General features: G+C 40.4%; 1 protein-coding gene across 3 annotated transcripts in view; it reads right to left on the minus strand.

Annotated features, from left to right (window-relative positions):
• Window positions 1-14813, minus strand: part of LOC124721716 (dihydropyrimidinase-like) — a 211587-nt gene that overhangs the window by 41680 nt on the left and 155094 nt on the right. For all 3 annotated transcript variants that reach the window (XM_047246804.1, XM_047246805.1, XM_047246803.1), the window contains exons 4-6: window positions 12170-12280; window positions 11963-12090; window positions 8872-9051 (exon numbers count right to left, since the gene is read on the minus strand). In XM_047246804.1, the coding sequence (XP_047102760.1) occupies window positions 8872-9051; window positions 11963-12090; window positions 12170-12280 (419 nt within the window). The remainder of the gene's footprint in view (window positions 1-8871; window positions 9052-11962; window positions 12091-12169; window positions 12281-14813) is intronic.

Genomic DNA, 14813 nt, shown 5'->3' on the forward strand with positions numbered 1-14813 from the left:
GACAGAAGTCAACAGGAAATTTGTCAAAAAGTGACCATGAAAGCCTCAACAATTTTGATCAACACATCTGGATCAAAAATCCTTCCAGTACAGAACTTCCATAAACACTTACCAAGGAAACATAAGGGCAATTTATTGACATTTCTTCAAACTTTAATATTTTAGCATGGTGCAACAGAGTCAGCAACTGTAAAATGTAATTATATCAAATTTCAGCCTCCACTTGCACACGCAAAGAAACTTTACCTGGGTTTCAGCTATAATAATGTAGCCTTCTTCAGAAATGTCACAATATAAAATTAAATTAAATTGAAACATGCGAGATATTGACCTTGTCAAACTTAAAATGTTAGTACTACAGTACATATTCATAAGACTGCGTCAGTTCTACTAATGTTTTGCCATTAGGTCACACTGGTGGGTCACAGGCGCTGAGTCGTAACTGGGCACTGCGGGCAGCGGCGCAGCGAGCTCAGCTGGTGGTCGTGCACACATGTGTGTGCAGAGTAATACAAACTTAAAACCAGTAAATGTTAACTGAGATTATTATGGAAAATAGTTTATTACATTAGTTTGGACTATTAATGGCATTAAAACCATAAGTCACTAAAGTTATCATTCCATAAAAGGCAATACACATAAAAATGTACTGTACAAAAGTATGAATAAACATTAATCGATAACATTATTTGTTACAACAGCTAGAAATGTTACTGGCAAATAAACCATAATAACTGAAGTTACAGTTCTATGAGAGGCAAATGACATCATATAGCGTAAAGGAACCTTTTAATAAGAACAGGCCGTAAGTGAAGGTTAACAGTGGCTGAAGTGTGTGGAACTTGGCTAAGAATTAACGCATGTAAATGATAATAAGGACAGATGTCTCACACAGGGTAGTGGTTAGATATTCAGTACGTGATCAGCAATTAATACATGGAAAAACCAGTAGGCTGATGCAGGTAGAAGACTTTATAAAGTACCTATGTCACCAGCAGCTGGCTATGACATACAGCCTACTGGTTTTTCCATGTATTAATTGTTGATCACATATCTAACCGCTAACCTGCATGAAACAATTGTCCTTATTATCATTCACAGGCATTAATTCTTAGCCAAGTTCCATACATTTCAGCCACTGTTAATCTTAACTTGTAGCCTGTTCTTATTAAAAGGTTCCTTTATACTACATAATGTCATTTGCCTCTCACAGAACTGTAACTTCAGTTATTATGGTTTATTTGCCAGTAACATTTCTAGCTGTTTTAACAGATAATGTTATTTTCTATAATAAACTCAGTTGGCATTTACTGGTTTTAAGTTTGTATTGCTCTGCACATGCATGAACGCAACAACCAGCTGAGCTTGCTGCGTCACTGCCCACAGCACCCAGTTACGACTCAGCTCCCACGGCTCACCTGTATGGCCCATTGGTGTGACCGAACGGCAGAACATTAGTAGAAGTGATGCAGTCTTATGACTGTGTACTGTAATACTAACATTTTAAGTTTGACAAGGCCAATATCTGGCACGTTTTAATTTAATGTAATTTTATATTGTGACATTTCTGAAGAAGGCTACATTATTATAGCCGAAACCTAGGTAAAGTTTCTTTGCTTATGCAACTGGAGGCTGAAATTTAATATAATTTCTTCAAACTCTATGTTGAAATCTAAGTACCTTTCCTCATTACTGCTTCAGTGAAGGAGAAGAATCCACAAGTAGTTAACACGGCCTCATTAGTTTTTACACCTTCTGCAACAGCCTATTTATGCGGGTTAATTTAAATCAGCATTGGCTGTCATCTACATGAAACATATATTGTGACCGAACATGGAGAAAGATGAGGATCGCAATATCGCAATTTTCAGTCTTGTGTGGAGATTTGAAGAATTGGTAATGAAGAGGCATATTACATAATAAGATGAAAGGTGATTAACATACGTTAACAGTTAATAAAGAAATAATCTCTCTCTCTCTCTCTCTCTCTCTCTCTCTCTCTCTCTCTCTCTCTCTCTCTCTGTGTGTGTGTGTGTGTGTGTGTGTGTGTGTGTGTGTGTGTGTGTGTCCCCAAATAACTTGAGTATATTCCCCCCCCCCCCCCCCCTGTTCAAGTCGGACCCCACATGTAAAAGGAGCCATGGGTGTTCATGTTCAGGTCAAGGGAGCTGTTTGCACAGAAAGTTTGATAACAAATGCTCTAAGGTGTAATGTTTAACAGTGTGGACTCCTAGTTTGCTTCCCAGTGATCGCTCCAAATTTACCTGGAACATAGTAATATGGAGCTGTCCACAGCCTAATGAGGGGAAACAAAGAGCTGCTTCCATCAAAACACAGTATGCTCAAAAAATGTAAATGTCGTGTGATTAGGGCCTCCTGTCACGTAGACCGTTTGCAGGGTGCAAGTCTTTCAATTTGATGCCACTTTGGCAACTTGCGCATCGATGGTGATGAAATGATGATAATTCGGACAACACAACACCCAGTCCCTGAGCGGAGAAAATCTCTGACCCAGCTGGGAATCGAACCCGGGCCCTTAGGACTGACATTCTGTCGCGCTGACCACTCAGCTACCGGGGGCGGACACAGTATGCTCAACATGTAAGTAGCTGGAGTGTCATAAGACATGAACTAGACTCTGGCCACAAAACTCCAGATACAAATCATTATTCATCCTTATGCTAACCACGGAACTCCTTCCATATGGACTACCTTTCACTATTGTTATGAAATTCTGGGGTAATGCATATTTAACTTAAGCATGATGAATACTTATGGTTGAGTTTCTGGGTGAACTTCCTTGAATTCAACTGAGATTCTAATACAACCTGGAGATGGCCAATAGAGCTCTCAGATCAGGAATACTTGTAGGCTAGTCCAGTATATCCACCCAATTTTTGTCAAATCACTATGGGATGACCTTTATTTTGCAGACAGGAACATCCCGGTGACAGTGAAAAGTTTCAACTCGAAATTGCTGCTACCATAAAAATCATGTTGCTGTTTCAAGTGTTTTCTAAAGGCTTGCATTCATTTTACCATTAACCAAACTAATAGTTAAAAAAAAAAAAAAAAATCAGCTGCAGAATATCACAACAGCTACTCCGAATTTCACTGCCACAACTCACTCATGTGGAACACCAGATCAGTGTGTGATGACTCATCACTCCATAAATTGTTCTTTCACTGCTACACAGACCACCAATAGCATTGGTGCCAAACTCTTTTTCCAAAGTGTCTTCTGAGCTGTGGTACGATCATGGAAAAAGTTGTGTCAGCTCTGAATAGAGATTTTCTGCTGATAGCCTCTGTATCTCAGTTGCAACAGAATCTCTCTAAAAGTCGACAAGAATACCCAGCAATTGGTTCGTGCAGTGTGGTTTAGAGTTTGTCAAACCACAGCAGCTAATTTCTTATGCCAAACTGCTTCCTTAACATTCTCATTTCACAGTAACATCTTCAACAGTAGGCATAAACACACATTGCTGCTCTGATGCAAAGCCCAAATTTGTGGGACCCTAGAGTCAATATCCCATTCACATTAACTATCTTCTTCATTAACTATCCCACTTTGACAGAATGTGTATGATGTTGACACATTGTATTTCTACTTACACACCCTCCAATGTACCGTGCATGTTCAGTGGTATGTCTGATGACATTTAGCTCCTTGGCATACCCAACAGGAAAAAGAAGTGTTTTAGGTCTCACTCTCTATCAAAGAGGCAAGATTGGGTCACAGACGGATTGGCTGCCCAAATTGAGTTTTTGGCAGGCATGGCAGCTGTGTGTGAAGCCAGTAAATCCTATCCCTTGTCGGAAAGTCTGAGGGCAAATGTCTGGCACCCTAAAGCTTTTCCCTTACCTAGGGTATGGCAATCCCAATAGAGGAGTCCCTGGTTGTTCAGATGGGGGGCTGGCTGTCAGGTTGACAACCCTACACCACAAAAATTTAATAAAGTTAAAAATTCAATCAATCAGTGTCAGAAATCAGATAGATTTAACTGGAAGATGAACATGGCAAGTAAAACGGGTACATCATTTGATCATGGCTACCTGATACATCTGAAGCCTCAACTGTCCAGAGGCCATTATGGTAGCAGCATCAGAGGTAACATTACAACACAACTGCAGCAGCACTGCAGGAAACTAGATGGATAGGTGAAGGGGTACGTGAAGCAAAAAGGAAAACTACACACATCAAACAACATTTTGCATCACCTCGGTTTCGAGAGTTCCAGAACCTGTACAGAAAATTGGAACAGAGAACAACATAAACATCATTTCTGCCCTTTTCAGTGCTCATGAAAACCATGCACTGCTTGTTGTACCACCATACAGCGAGACCTTCAGAGGTGGTGGTCCAGACTGCTGTACACACTGGTACCTGTAATACCCAGTATCACATCCTCTTGCACTGTATTCCTCCTGGCATACTGTCTACAAGTTCATCAAGGCACTGTTGGTCCAGACTGTCCTACTCCTCAATGGCGATTCAGCATAGGTCCCTCAGAGTGGTTGGTGGGTCACATCATCAATAAACAGCCCTTTTCAATCTATCCCAGCCATGATTGATAGGGTTCATGTCAGGAGAACATGCTGGCCACTCTAGTCAAGCAATGTCGTTATCCTGAAGGAGGTCATTCACAAGATGTGCATGATGGGGGCACAAATTGTCATCCATGAAAATTAATGCCTTGCCAGTATGCAGCCGATATGGCTGCACTATCGGTCGGAGGATGGCATTCACATATCGTACAGCTGTTACGGCGCCTTTCATGACCACCGGAGGCGTACGTTGGCCCTACATAATGCCACCCCAAAACAGCAGAGAACCTACACCTTGTTGTACTCACTGGATAGTGTTTACAAGGTGTTCAGCCTGACCAGGTTGCCTCCAAACACATCTCTGATGATTGTCTGGTTGAAAGCATATGCGACACTCATTGGTGAAGAGAACGTGATGCCAATCCTGAGCTGTTCATTCGGCACGTTGTTGTGTCCATCTGTACCATGCTACATGGTGGTGGTGTTGCAAATAGGGACCTCACCATGGACGTTGGGACTGAAGCTGCGCATCATGCAGCCTGTTGCGCACAGTTTGAGTCGTAACATGTTGTCCTGTGACTGCACGAAAAGCATTATTCAATATGGTGGCGTTGCTGTCAGGGTTCCTCCGAGCCATATTCCGTAGGTAGCAGTCATCCACTGCAGTAGTAGCCCCTGGGCGACCTGAGCAAGGCATGTCATCGACAGTTGATGTCTCTCTATCTCCTCCATGTCTGAACAACATCGGTATGGTTGACTCCAACGTGCCTGGACACTTCCCTTGTTGAGAGTCCTTCCTGGCACAAAGTAACAATGCAGACGTGATCAAACTGTGGTATTGACTGTCTAGGAATGGTTGAACTACAGACAACACGAGCCGTGTACCTCATTCCTGGTGAAATGGCTGGAACTGATCTACTGTAGGACCCCCTCCATTTAATAGGTGCTGCTCATGAATGGTTGTTTACATTTTTGGGCGGGTTTAGTGACATCTCTGAACAGCTAAAGGAACTGCGTCTGTGATACAATACCCACAGTCAACGTCTATCTTCCAGACTTCAGGAAACCGGGGTGAAGCAAAACTTTTTTTGATGTGTGTATGATTTTTTATGGAGGAGGATCTGAGACACGTTTTGCCATCAGTAAGAGCATGGAAAATCAAATAAACGAGTTCAAAATGGTGAGCAAGCATTTGTCACACACTACAATCACGCTGAAAAGCTACGACACAACCTTCATCAATGTCCATGCCTTTACCAAATACAAGACAGATGACGAAAAAGAAGAGTTTTATTAAGAGCGAGATCATGTTTATGAAGAAGTCTCAAAAAGGAACATACATGTATTCTAGGTGATTTTAACACCCAAAGTAGGAAAAGAAAATATAGCTCTTCTGATTGTAGTGAAATACAGCTTGGACAAAGAAACCAATGTTGACAGTTTCAGGACGATTACATTTGCCACTACAAAGAACATAGTTTTCTCAACCATAGTCCCACATATGAAAATTCATCTAGGAATATTATCCTAACTGAACTGGAAAACCATCTATCAGATAGATCTTGTAATGCAGCACAGACAAATAGTGAGAGACATCTTAGTCCAAAGAGGAGCAGAGTGCGGGACCAAGAAAAGTTCGAGTTTTGAAAGGAAACAAAGAATTAAAACCAAACGTTTGACGTGACAACACTAAACAGTGAGAAAGAAGGCAAAGTGTTTGAATTAGAAATAACCAACTGTTTTTCATGTGGTACAAAATGCAGATGTAGAAGAATATGTGGAGGAAGCGAGGCACACTCTGAAGATAGCCATGCCAGACACTACGAAAAGTGCTGGGGGGGGAGGGGGGAGGGGGGGGGGGGGAACAACAACAGGGAAAAAGAAGATGGTTTAATGAGGAATGCACAGGCTGAATCAATCTTAAGAGTAATGGAAAGAATATTTGAGTGAGCTACTCAACTATCCTAATCCAGAACTACATTTCATTGAAAACCAAGAAGAAACCAATGAAACAGAGATTAACATCACTGTGGAGGACACAGTGAAAGCCAAATGGTAGGTGAAAAGCAATAAAGCCTAAGTTTACTCATCTGAATCCCCCCCGGGGGGAGGGGGGGGGAGGGTTATATGTGATAACAGTTTTGAGAAGAAACTACTTTGCCAAGATTGCTAATAACAACCTCAATTCTCAATAACTTGTTTTGATAATCAATGTTACAATCTTCAGCACTCAACAAACAGATTGTTGCACATTTCTTAAAACAGCAGTAAGAGCCCTCTTTCAAACGAACTGGAAGGTACACAACAGACCAGAAGACTCATGCTGTACTAGCGGCACCCTAGCTGCAATAATGTGCTTTGTTGTGAGTGGCATAAGACTCGTGTGCTGAACAATTGTGTATAAAGTTGTTTTAGTTTTGACATGCATCAGATTGCTAGCCTGTTACGTACCTGCCAGTTCATGAGAAAGAGTACTTTTACTGCTATTTTATGATGTGAAGATGGCAACATTGATTACCAAAACCAATTATCGTGAATAAAAGATGGAGGAAACATACTATACACCAAGCTGTGTAAACTCATTCAGATTATTTGGAAGATTGAAGCGCTGCCAGACAGCTGCAAGACAACAGTCATTTGTCCAATACAAATGAAAAGAAACAAGATGGATTGCTCCAACTGCCAAGGAATCAGTTTATTTAACATGATGTACAAGAGTCTTTCTACAATTAAGTTAGAAAAGGTAAAACAATTTGCAGGAAATATCATGGAGAACATCATACTGGATTCTGTTCAAACCGTTCAAGCACTGACAATGTGTTCACTCTTACCCAAGTTCTTAAGAAATATTGGAAAAAAGGGAAAAAATCCAGGTACTGTTCATATATTTCCGAAGAGTATACAACAGTATTTGAGACATCCTGGAGTTCCAAATCCCAAGTAAACCCACTGAAACAATTAGAGCATTTATGAGTGAATTGAGAGTGATAGTAGTAACTGGACAAGCACACGCACAACATTTCCCCATAAAAACTCAACTCAGACAGGGAGTTGCACTGTCATGTGTACTGTTTAACCTCAGGCTGGAGAAAGTCTTAAGTGAGAGCAAACTTGGAGAGTGTGATGGGCTACAAATTGAGGGTGGTAGGTTTCATATTTTTCTTACGCACATGACATAGCGTTAGTGACTGAGTGTGAACAAGATCTTGGGGGGGACGTATAAAAGGGTCACCACACCAGCAAGTAAAGCAGGACTACTCACCAAATAAACAAAAAAAGTTAACACATGCAAGTAGGCAGAACTAAATATGTACAAGAGCACTTCACAGCTAACGGAGACTAACTTAAGTTTGTCGATCAGTTCAAGTAGCTGGGAAGTTTGTACAACTGTTATAATCAAGAACCCATTGATGTAAATGAAAGAATTCCTACTGGTTCCAGATGTCTATATGCTCTCAGAAATATGTTCAAGTGTAAAGCCACAACACATGCTGTGTAAATGAAGATCTGCAATGCTGTTATACACCCCATTGTCCTTTATGGTTCACAAAGCTAAAAAAGGGAGCTGCAAACACTTAAAATTTGAAAGACAGGTGTTGAGAAGAATCTGGGGCCCAGTGAGAGACAGAGATGCTTACAGAACAAGAAAGAATAACAACATTTGAGAGATCATGAACCAGTCCAATACTTTACAGTATCAAAAAACCAAATGATTCCAATGGGCAGGTCCTTAATCTGTTTTCCAGAGACCCAACTTCCTAAGCAAGCGTTCATTGATCACGCTATAACAAAAAGACCCCTGGGTAGGCCGACAAACAAATAGAAGACAACATAAAGAAAGGTGCAGAAGCATAGAATGTAGTCAATTGGAAGGAAACAGCAACAGACAGAATGCAGAGGAGACTGATTGTTGACACAGCACATGGTCTCTGGGACCAGCAACCACTGGATAAGTAACTAACTAAATAATTATAGAAAATTGTTTCAAATAATCAGTTTCTTTCACACACAAGCAATCTATACTACAGCTACACTTTAATTACACGGAGTTCACATATTTGAGTTTGTAAGGTCGTTACATCAAAATGCTAAGCCACAGCTTTCTCTCCTACATCATACAGTGATTTTTTCATTATGAAAGCCCTGCATGTCAGCATAAATTCACCAGTATCTATACAGTTCATTAATAAGCATTGCACAAATTGAAACATTTATCAAACTTTGTGTGTCATCAGACACTGTTACATACATAAGTTTTCATTACCACAGTAAAACAAGCAGAAATGTACATGTAAAATACAATCTAGGCAGTAAGTCAATTACCTTAGCTATGATGGAACCATTTTCAGCATGAACCAATGCTACTGCTCCAAGCTCTTTACACCTTTCAAATACTTCAAATAATTCAGAATCACCCAGCATGAAAACATCTTTGTAAGCCATAAATGTTTTGAAGGAGTTTACTCCATGGTGTTTACAAAGAATTTCCATTTCTTCTCGAACCTGGAATACAGAAACACACACATTTATGCAACTGACAACCCAGTATATTCCGCATTTTATCAGTATAAATGTTAAATATTACTGTCATTTATAGAACTAAGTTTCCCCCATGTAATGTGCTACAGAAATGCGATGAACTTTAAGAAAGTCAGTATTGTCGAGAAGCCTATTATTCAGTATTTCTATTACATCAACACATGACTTTTTGAATGAAATGCATGTGTTCTATATCTCAATCATCATATGTTAATGAACACCATATTGGTTCTACGAGTCCTATAACAGGTTGTAATGTAGGATCACAAAGGGTGATGAGTGCTACCAGTATCAGCTACTTAACACACATTTATTCCCAGTGACATGTGCTACGAGCCACATTTACTATCAGATTTCTCACACTTTAGATGATACAAAGTTTTAAGTACTGTGTAAATATTATAAGTGAATGTGCTCAGTTGCAAGTAACCAGCTGAAATTACATTTTGTTTGCATCAAAAAGTGCTATAATCCATTATTAGCATATTTACCGATTCACAGTGACGCATATGACGTCTGCTCAAAAAATTATGGAAAATTCATAATTTCGCGCCTATGGTGCCTTGGAGTGAAATGCAGTTGGCATCCTTGCACACCCCTGTGTTTGATGTGTAGCTGTTGGAAGTTTCATAGTTGTATGTCTGTTAGTTACTGTTCAGTGCTGTTTCGAGTAGAACATTGTGTTGCACAGTTTGCAAGTTTCAAGATGGCAGAGTCAGAGGAGCAATGCGTCTGCATTAAATTTTGCACAAAACTCAAGGAAACCTTTACAGAGAGACACCAAATGATGCAGGCAGCCTATAGTGACGAGTGCTTAAGCTGTACTCTGTGTTCTGAATGGTTCACACAGTTTAAAAACAGATGGATGGAGTCCTTGTTCAGAACGTCCTTCGAAGTCTACCGATGGTGCTAGTGTCAGGAATGTCAAAGAAACTGTTCATGCCAATCAAAGATTGGACTGTCTGCAAGATCACAGAAGAACATAACATTTCAGTTGGATCATGTGATTAAATCCTGACATTATCCTCCATGCTCTCCAGACCTATTCTTTATTTCCAAAGTTGGAAACCCTGTAGAAAGGACGAAGATTTGCAATGACAAGCAAGATTTAAAAAAAAAAAAAAAAATTTCACAGTCCGAACTTCGCACAATCCAGCAAAAGGTGCACCATGACTGCTTCCGTAAGTGTAAACAGCATTGGGAGCAGTGTATAAATTGTGGAGGAGAGTATTTCAAAGGATACCAGGCACAATAAGTAAAAGGTATGGGTACAAAAATTTTGTAGACAAATTTCTGAAATTTTCTGAACAGACCACATACCTGTTCTTTTAACAATAAATATCAAGAGGCACATTGCACTTTGAGGAAATAACATAGTGATTTTTGATACAAATAATAAATTGCAACATAATGTACTCTGGGAAAGGAAGGCACTAGCGAAGCTTATAATGGTGAGGCTTCAGCTAAGATAAGTCCATTAAGAAAATGTTTGTAAGTCGTAAATTGGAAACACTGCAACAAAGATACATTTCAATGTTGGAGACACTAAACCTGATGATAAAAATCAACAATGATCGACAGGCACACTGTACAGCAGAGTAGTCCTTTAATTTTCTAAGTATAATAGAGTTGAGTAAAAAATTTGTGCTTTAAGGAGCACGCGAAATTGTGTTCCCCGATGGGACAAGATATAGCAAATGAAGACGACATGAGAGGCAAAGGCACTCTCTTCCATTATACTTAGAAAAGAAAAAAGAAACAACAAGCATATGAAGTCAAGCAGGATGTAAAAAGTTAAGGAAAGACAGCAAGATAAGAATATGTCTGAAAATAAGGTGAAATGAAAGTAAGTACAATTAAAGGAAAAATGTAATGGAACAGAGTGGAGGAGAAAAGATTAGGCAAAAATAAAAGAAATGGTAAAATACATAAAAATGCTAATAGATGAAAGAATAAATAAATGGATAATGAAGGAACAAAATGGGAAAGGATAGGTACAGTGACAACAGTGTAGGGCGAGCCTATTTTAAGGTTAGTGAGATAATTGAAACAAACTAAACATTTGGAGATCTTTGCTGCTTTACTGTAGAAGAACTTGTCTAGAGGGGTAAAGATTCAGACAAAACAAAGGAAGGAAGGAAGGAAGGAAGGAAGGAAGGAAGGAAGGAACACTAGGGTAGGAAATCTGATCTATTCTTTACAAGGTAATCATCCTTTTGTTCATCTTAACTTGCAGAAACCACTGAAAAACTAAATCTGGATGGATAGGAAGGAATTTGAGCTCTTCCCTTCCAGAATGCAACTCCAGTGATGTAACCACCGTGCAGAGAATAGATAATCTATGCAACTCCTGAAACAGTATGTGCGAGTGGTTAACCAGAGAGTTCATCGACCTCATGTCTCAGTTTACCTTGGGAGATCTTTTTGACAATAGTCCTACATTTGTCAACAGACAATTGTTTTTACTGGTTGAAATTGCTAAGTAGAATGCTACGACGCATTATATAAAATGTAGTTCCACAACCTTCTCACTTGTTTGATCAAGTAAATGGTAATGGAAACAAAGGAATAGATGGTAGCTTCTGGATACACAGAACATGCCATTATTTGGGACAGTGATAAATACGTGAAAAATGGGGAAAGTTGTTAGAAGAGATGCTATTCACGGGAAGATATACAACTACACAGAAGAAATCCTACTAAGTTATTTGTGCAGCAGAACACCATTATGGGATGTTCAACATAATTATCTCATGAAAGATACTGCGCATTCTGGACCACAGTTGTTGGGATAGGTGATGATATGATGCAAAAGATACCACAATTATACACTGTAACAGTATACAACAACGTGCTAAATGCAAAAAACACACACCTTGTCTGACCACCAGGTGACTCCAACATGTAGACCATAGTCACAACAGACTTTTTCATCTGCTGATTCTCTGTATTTCTGGTATGTTTCAAGTAGTGACTGGCCTTTCTTGGGTAGAGCGAAATCAACTGTGAACACAAAGTTTTGTGTTAAAACAATTCACAACTTTAATTCCATCACTGCATAATGAACTGACAATTCACTTACTGATCATAGTCGTTCCTCCAGCTATAGCAGCCTTTGTCCCTCGGTAGAAATCATCAACAGACTTTGCACCCATAAACTCAATTTCTAAATGCGTGTGCGGATCAATACCTCCTGTAAAGCAATAAGAAGTACATATCATTAATTTCCTTTATTTACCTGTAAAGCTCTACAAAGGTATTGACTTATTTGCAATAACCCCAGCATTTACATTTGTCCTCATGATTCATACAGTAGTTAGAAAATCAAATTTTCTTATTCTGTAAGATGGAGTTGCACATGAAACTAAATCTACATTAAGGAACTGGTACTTTTTATGAAATACAATAAACACAATGACACGGCATAATTTTTTGACCAAGGTCTCATCGAACAGAAATGTGAAAAGTCTTGTTAAAATTTACCTATACATCTTAATCTGCATGTATATTATTTAAAGCACTGGTGCACAACAGTACACCTCATAGAAATGATCTTCTCCACCTCACCTCACCCCACCCCCACCCCCCCTCAACTTCCTATTCACATTAATGGCTGCCAATATTAGAGTGAAAGCACATTGATTTCTCCATGTGTGTTTCACCATATAATATAATAATACCTAAAAAAATGTGGCATTCATAACTATGTATCAGGACTGGGAACCAGCATCCACCAATTGAGAGTAGACATATTTGTCATGGTTGACAAACAATGCCAAACATCTGATGTATTTGAGAAATCTCATCAGCTTACAAGGATGCTGACGCCAAAGAGATTTACAGTCCAATATCTCAACTGGAACAGCCAAGACCCCTGAAAAGCCTTTTAACTTGAGGACTGGCCACATCTGGATGCAACCTAGGGTGCTTATTAGATGCACAGGTGAATGTTGGCCAACTGTGGGAGGTGTTGGAAAATCACAAAGGAACTGGGGAACATGGAAACCATGAGCTGCCACCAACAATTTCAAGCATTAGCAGAAAAAACTTACCACAGATGGTGCATTAAATGGGAGACTGTTTCCAAGTCACATGGATTTGCGTGTCTGGTCTTCAATCACTAATGACCTTTCTGTGCTGATTTACTTGCTTACATAGCACACAGATGACACTACTTTAAGGAAACCCTCATTAATGGATTAAGTTGTTGGTAGACTGTCCTTATCATATAAGGATGACCGTCAGCTTCAAGTCACCTAATATACATCACAATGATATGCAGATACCTACCAGAACTTGCTCAAGGTTAGCACACTTAATAGCTGAGATGAACATTATCCAACCTGACTATGCAAGATTATAAGGCCACCATGAAACATTTTCATGCTGTCCCACACTCTGAGGCAGACATAAGTTTCACTATCAGCCTACACCACAGGAGACCACACTTCCTTGCACCAGCTACTTTCTGTACTCCAACAGCTGTAAAATATATGCCGCTATATACAACTGCATTCAGGGATCCATACTGAATAACTAATATCTCACTTATACCAAACACACTATAATGTAGTGGAGAAAAGTTTAATTTTGCGATCTGAAGTTTTCCCGGCGTACTTCCAATTTGAACGGTACTCAGGTATCCGACCGGGTAGCCTCGTAATTTCTCCACAATATTTTGGCACACATACACACTGCCATCTTCAGGTGGTTCCTGACAAATGCTGTGCCGTTCCTCTTGGCGCCCTATATATACTAGCCATTAGCCCCTCCACCGTTCCTCTCCTGGTGTCTTCTGTGCGGCCGGCACCACGGCTACTGGAGGTGGTGGGGGAAGCGGTGCCTGGGTCTGAACTGGGGTCTGCAGTCTCCCTGCTGCCGCCGTCAGAGGCGGTCCTTGATCTCTTGGACCGCACCTTTCTCTCCAGCTGAGTGCACGGTTCCAAGCTTGACTAAGTTGAAGGCCTCTGTCTTTATTAATTAGATCATCCTGTAGTCAGATTTTGATGGCCTCTTTACTAACGCAGTCCCAGAAGTAGGAGCAGTGACAGTATTTTTGTTTTTTCATAGTCCGTAGTATGGCCAGTCTTTATACAATGGTCACCCACAGCTGATTTAGTTGCCCGGTATAATTCGGTGTGGTACTTGTGTTCACGGCACTTCTCTTCTACAGTGCGGACTGTCTCCCCAATGTATGATCAATGACGCAGAAATGTCAGTGCTCGAGAAAGGACTCAACTTCGCCCCGACATCTCTATCGATTGTGGACATTATAAGCAGTGTGGAGCAGGCCACCTACACTCTGCCAGCCAATGAAGCGGAAGAAATACGCCGTGAAACATGCCGTGTGCTCACCAGGGCCACACCACTGAAACAGAACATCTCGAAGGAAGAGAGAGTGGCCATCCGCGAGTTACGCAGGGATCCTGAGTTGGTGGTCTTGCCTACTGAGAAAGGCAATGCTACAGTACTGCTCCTGCACTCAGAATATAAGAGAAAAATGTACAAACTTCTCGATGACACAGTGTACAGAAGGATAGAAGGAGACCCGACAAGTCGCCTTTAAAGAAGAACCGTTGAACTACTTCGCAGTACCTTTGATCGAAAAACTGTCAAGAAACTTCGACCACGAGCGGCTGCACCGCCACGACTGTATGGGCTACCAAAGGTCCACAAGGATGGGACACCTATGCGTCCAATAGTCAGCAACATAGGACCAGCAACCT

Source organism: Schistocerca piceifrons, chromosome X (assembly GCF_021461385.2).
Source record: "Schistocerca piceifrons isolate TAMUIC-IGC-003096 chromosome X, iqSchPice1.1, whole genome shotgun sequence".
NCBI classification, from domain to species: domain Eukaryota; kingdom Metazoa; phylum Arthropoda; class Insecta; order Orthoptera; family Acrididae; genus Schistocerca; species Schistocerca piceifrons.